This window comes from Cinclus cinclus, chromosome 9, assembly GCF_963662255.1.
Source record: "Cinclus cinclus chromosome 9, bCinCin1.1, whole genome shotgun sequence".
Classification (NCBI taxonomy): domain Eukaryota; kingdom Metazoa; phylum Chordata; class Aves; order Passeriformes; family Cinclidae; genus Cinclus; species Cinclus cinclus.
Genome location: NC_085054.1, coordinates 25,594,745 through 25,600,744, shown reverse-complemented (window position 1 = coordinate 25,600,744; position 6,000 = coordinate 25,594,745). Strand labels below are relative to the sequence as shown.

The 6,000-nt window shown below is 38.5% G+C and overlaps 1 protein-coding gene across 1 annotated transcript in view; it reads right to left on the bottom strand.

Moving 5' to 3' along the window:
* Positions 1-350: 350 nt before the first annotated feature.
* Positions 351-6,000, bottom strand: part of ARHGAP15 (Rho GTPase activating protein 15) — a 320,948-nt gene continuing 315,298 nt past the window's right edge. The window contains exon 14 of the mRNA XM_062498346.1: positions 351-556. Coding sequence (XP_062354330.1) covers positions 373-556 — 184 coding nt within the window. The 3' untranslated portion in view covers positions 351-372. The remainder of the gene's footprint in view (positions 557-6,000) is intronic.

The window sequence follows — 6,000 nt, the reverse complement described above, 5'->3', positions numbered from 1 at the left end:
TACTTTAATCTGTTTTCCACAAACATCCTCAATTATTATCTGTCTTTCTGTGCCATTGCATATGTTGGTAAACAGCATTTTCTATGGTCTAGGGCCATATGCTGTATGCTCAGCTTGCAGAAAAAGTGACACTTGGAGTGCTAGCATAATGAAACTCTCAAAGGGTTAATGCAGAATACATATAGGCAAATGTTGACAATATTTTTTATTCCAATGTTTGAAAATTAGACACAAAATCATCATTAAGTTTGCACAAAATGAGGCATCTGTCACTTGAAAGAAAAAGAAATATTTCAGAAATATGTTTACAGAAATGTAAAAATATTAGACATCAAGACAGATGTGAACGTTTTCAATAACAGGCCCTGTCTGTCAGTCTTCCTCCGGGCTGAAGATCTTGCTGTACTCACTCAGCATAAGTTCAACTATCTGATTTTGGTACAGCATGTGGACTGCCATGTTCCCTGTCTCCTTTTCAGGTCTAAGGAGTGTTGGTCCAAACACAATTCCTAAGCTTTGTGTTGACATAAGATTCACGGATTCCTTGGCTGCTATCCTGTTGACAAAAGGAAAGAAACTGGTTAAAAAAGAAGGGTGTCAGAGGAGTCACTGTTGCTCTTGAAGCACATAGAGGCACTTTTTAACTGTTTCTCCTGGTAGGGGTGTTTGTTTGGTTAACTTATCAAAAAGAAAGAAAACAGGCAAGAGAAATTTCTGCCAGTGTAACAAACAAGGAAAGGATGGTTTCTGTAGTGCCAGGGAGAAGATTCCCTGGTTTCCTTAACATGGTCTCCAGCGCTGAAAGAGTTGTGAAAACCTAAAAAAAGCCCCTTAATGTAGAGCTCATATGAAACACATTCCTTCTGCTAATTTAAATCCAATAAAGTGAGTATGGTCTGAAATGGATTGTGAAATTTTGTGGCTAAAGACTTTTGCATGCCTTATCCTGACACAAAGTTTCTTGAAAGACACAGAGACTACATACCTTAATGAGATGACTTAGAAAATAATGGTAAGGATTATAACCTTTGATATCTTTATTACCCATAAAATTACAAGAGAAGGACTAGTATTATTAAAAGTTGATCTTGTGTCTGTATTAAGACTTAATATTCCTGTGGAAAGGGCATTAAGGATGGAGAAGTCTGGTCTAAGAAGAGCGCAGGTTTAATGGATGGAGTTTAGGTAGGAAGTTTGGCATAAATCTCTGCGGTGGTGAGTACAGACTAAGTAGAAATCCATTTCCCTCAACCCTCCAGAATATATTATTTATCCTAGGGTTGGAAAGACTAGTAAATGAAGATACATATTTTATAAATAAATTGCACAGCTCCACCAAGGAATGCAACTAAATGCAGCTTTGTTATGTAAATGTTTGAATTTATGGCTGCCTCCTTAACCTGCTAGTTTTAACTTAAGTATTCCAAGTGAATTGTTGAAGCCAAGTTCTGCTTTTCCCCCTCCTCTGCCATTGTCACTCATTTACCTTTTTAAAATCCAGACAGCCATTTAAAAGCTATCACAGCTGTCTCTGTTTTCCCATACCTGTTGCTGAACTTATAGCAAGTCACACTATAAGGGAAAGAAACTTTGTCAGACCTAATGGCTCCAGACACTTAAAAAAGTGTTTCTTTCATGTTAGTGGGTGGGTCACACAGCAAAAAGCACGTCTTGTGGATTTGTGCCAGTCTCATCGTTCACCACATTCCTGGAGCATCAACACTCATGGTTTTTTCCCCATATATAAATAGGAAGAATTACTTCGTTCTGCCTCATGCTAGTAACTGTGGTGTCCATTGCACAAAACACTCTCCATATGGCACTAATCAGATTGGCTTAACTATTAGTTTCTTAAAATATAGCATCTTCATTAATTTTTTAAAAAATTAATTATCTTTCCTCTGTGGAAATATTAATATATCATCTCTTCTCTTAGGAGTTCAGAAAGTCTCAAAAGTTAGTAGTTTTGTTGCCAAGCGAGTGGGTGGGCTTCTGATGGATGTCACACATCTTTATCACAATTAAAAATGTTACAGAGGTGACAAGATTGTTTTTCTTAATGCCACTTATGCAGAGGCATGTACAGCAAATCTCTCTCTCCAGGAGAGAGATTTGGTTTCTGTTGAGCTTGTTATGTGGTAAAAGTTGGAAATTTCATAAAGTATTTGGAGATGACATCAGCAGGAGTAGAGATGCATGTTCACTGTGGGGAGGGTGGGGTGGGGGTGGAAATTCAGCAGCTTTGTCTTGGGCAACTTTAGAAATAATCAATTTAGCAACATTAGCCATGGCTTTGAGACAAGAGGGTGTTGATAATGGACAGCATTGATGGAGCTGGAGGAGAAGGCCCTTGCAAGGAGAAGGTGGCAGTGGAGCATGGACAAGCAGAATCAGGGTGAAGAAATGTGACAACAGACCTCAGTTTACTGAAGGGATGGGGGACTGCCTTCCTTTGTCTGTAAAATGTGGAGCAAGATGTTGAGGTCCCATGTTCCTGATGGGGACACAGAAAATGGAAGGTGCACTGCAAATCCCTCTGCTTTTGCTTGCCATCTTCCTGAAGGAGAATAATTCCTGTGGTTTATCCCGAAGATTCCATCCTTCTCATGATATCCTGGCAAAGTCCAGGTATGATAACATTTCCCAGCCATCTGGAGATGGAGGTATTGCATGAGGCAATGGAGGCTGTCTGTGGTGTGTGTTGGTGATGGAGAGGAAGTGACTGGGGTTCTTCAATATGTAATGTGGCACTAAGAACATTTGTGTAAATTTGGGTTCCCTGAGCTTAATGCTAGAACAAGCAGTACTGTATTGAGAAAATATCTTGAAAATCCTTGATATGTTCATGCAGTTTCACTTGTTTCCACCATAATAACAAAAAAACCCAAAAACATAAACCAAGTGAACTTGGAAAGATAGAAAGTCTGAATAGTTAAATAATATGTGGTAAAACACAGCTACTGAAGAACTAGAAGGAAGGAATTCAATCCACCCTGAATAGAATAATTATAAGTTTTGGACTTTATATCTTTCTGGATTACAAACATTTACCAAAGAAATTCTAGAACTGATATTTTTATCATCTCTTCACAAAAGAAGAAATCAAAGCAAATAAAAATAAAATATGCACACAATGCTATTACTATAGCTACTAGGTGAAATTGAGTTGTTAAAGGAGAAAATATTGAAAAAAAGGGCAAGATTTTTTTTTTTTGCAAGAGTAGAAAGAGTGACACACCATTTTCAGCATAAAGAGTGAAAGGAAATGCCAGAGGTACTTTTTGTCAAGCCCAAATGAAAGGAGCAATGATCCATCAATTTAAGGTTATTTTAGAAACAATCTATAATCTGATGCCACAGATGCTGGAACTGTATCAAGAAATTGTTGGGTGCTATGCTGCAAAAGACTTTTTTTTTTCCTCCAAAATGACCAAATTTCAATAATGTCTTCAGTCCTTGAAGCCACAAAGCAGGAGAAATGCAGAAAACATAGTTCTCATTATTAATAGTATTGAAATTAATTATGAATTAAAACAGCAGAAGTGTCTGATAGGAGGGCTGTAGTGTCAATGGCAGATATATAAGGAGAAATACTTGGGATTTTTGCTTTGGCTGTTGTCAAGGCAACTGCAAGCTGGAAAACATGTGATGGAGAGCAGGGCAAGTCAACAGCTAAGAGGGTCATTGTATGGTGAGTTGGCTCTCTAGTTCCATTAAACCTACACTTTTCAAACTCTCTAAATAAAATCATTATTAATTTTGACATTTGGAAAGCACACTGGATTATTGCTCCTAACACAGTAGGTGTTAGGAAATGTTCTCCATCCATTTTTACTTTGTAGTAACTGCTGAGGAGGAGAAAGGGTTTCTACACTGACTCTGACTCCTAAACATCTTAATATTCCTATTGCACATAAAAATTTGGGGAATTCAGTTTACTTAGGGAGGAAAATCCCATTGGAAAGGACACAGTTTTACTGTAGGCTGGAGAGTGTTGGAGGGTAGAGCCAGCTGCTTTGAGAACTGCTCACTTTTGCTTTTTTATCCTTTTCCAGCCAATGAGGATTTAATTTTGCTAAATGTCAGAGTCATTTCTACCCTGAGAAGAACTGGTTTTAGCCATGTCTGGTATTCTTTCACTCTTTTAAATTATATTTAAGGGTCACTTTTCAATCCAACAATCCTGTTATTCTTCCATGAACTGGTAAGATAGACTGCGACTAAAGGACAACAGATTACAAAATGAAGGGGTCAGAGGAGTAAGAAGGGGTCATTTGGTATGATGTTATGGGCTAGAATGGCAGGTGTAGGAAATGCTATCCCCCGAATTCAGTGGAGGTCTGAGAGATAAAAGCAGATTTTGATATTTGTGCTCACTAGGGAAGTCTGCCACTAGAGACAGAAACCAAGAGCAACACAGAGGCCAAAAGAGATTAATGAGAAATAGGAACAAATGAAAGTCCACCAAAAGGATTAAAAATGCTGTATATGTGTCATCTCTCCTCTTGGTATAGGAACCAACCTTATGGAATTAGGACCCAGCTCCTCTCTGAGTGGGGTATTCCATGACAGCACATTTGGGTGGGATTTTTACCTTTGCTGAACTGTGCTGGCAGCCACTGTCATAGCCAGCGTTGCTCATCCTGATGGATGACAGGACTGATTTGAAATGTAAGTTCCTGTGAACTGCCTTAATAGGTCAAAGTGTGTGCCTCCCATTGATTCACTTTACCAATAATTATCTTTAAATTAGCCAATATCTCTTTCCTATCTATTCTCAGGCATATGCAAATGTAATGTTGTAGCTTAAGGACTTGGCCCTGGGAAGGGCTCAGCTGCCTTCAGCTCTCCCCTGCAATAATTCTGTTAACAGGCCTCTTCACTGCACTGGTACAGGCCAGTTTTTATGCAGCAGCTTTCTGACTTCTGGTGTTGCAGAGCTCCCAATCAATTTGTTAAATTTGTCTCTTACAATGAACAGCTTCCAGCTCAACATTTTATGTTCCTCTCCCTCCCAAATGCTGGTTCACAGGAGTTAAAAAATAACAGGTATTACATACTTTGCTTTAGTGACAAGACATTTGGGAAGGAATCATCCAACCTTGAAATAAAATCTTTATTGAAAGCAATTCTACATCCATGCCAGTCAGATACATTGTGTGATCAGAGGAGGTGTCCCAGGGGAAAGCTCAGTGCTGTAGACAGGGTTGATTACTTGAACCTCCTGTCAGTTCTTAACTCATTGACAGTGGCTGAGACATTCAGTACAACTTTGTTTTCTTTATTTGGAAGTAAAGTTAATATACTTACCTTAACTGTGCCAAATGTACTGGAAAATAACCTGATAATAAAACGTACCATCCTAGGAAGTGATAATGTCTGTGTGTGTATAAGCACATTTTCACAGGGCTTTTGCAGTAGGGTTTTTCAGTGTTAGGAAGGAACCACAGCTACGACATGATGCACAGATAACCTAAATGATCAGGCTTTTTCTCAACATATTTCCTTTTCGTTTAAGGCCTGCTATGCACTTTCCTCAGATACAGCATATCATAGCCACATTATTTTCTGTCATCAACTTATTCCTGTTCAGCTGCAGTCATTGTTTTTTTGGGAAGAACTTGAGTGGATTTTGATACTAAAAAGACAAGTGAACTGCAGCTTTGAGAGTCCTCTTAAGGTACAAACAACAATAGGGGTCCTATAACAGATCAAAATCTTGCAGAGATATCCATATCCAGCTGAATACACCAGCTGAGGAGAGAAACCAAAATACACACATCGTGGAGGAACAGTGCAGGGCCTGTGCATTGCTTAACTCCATCTTGGGAAACTTATGGAGGGAACTGGTGGTAAGGGAGCCCCTGATGACACAAACTTTATTTCTGTAAATTGTTTAACTCCTTGCACTGCGACATAGATAAATTTCAAATTTACCATTAAGTTCAGATTCTTGGTATTTTATATTTAGTTTTATTTTGTTTTATTTTATTTTATTTT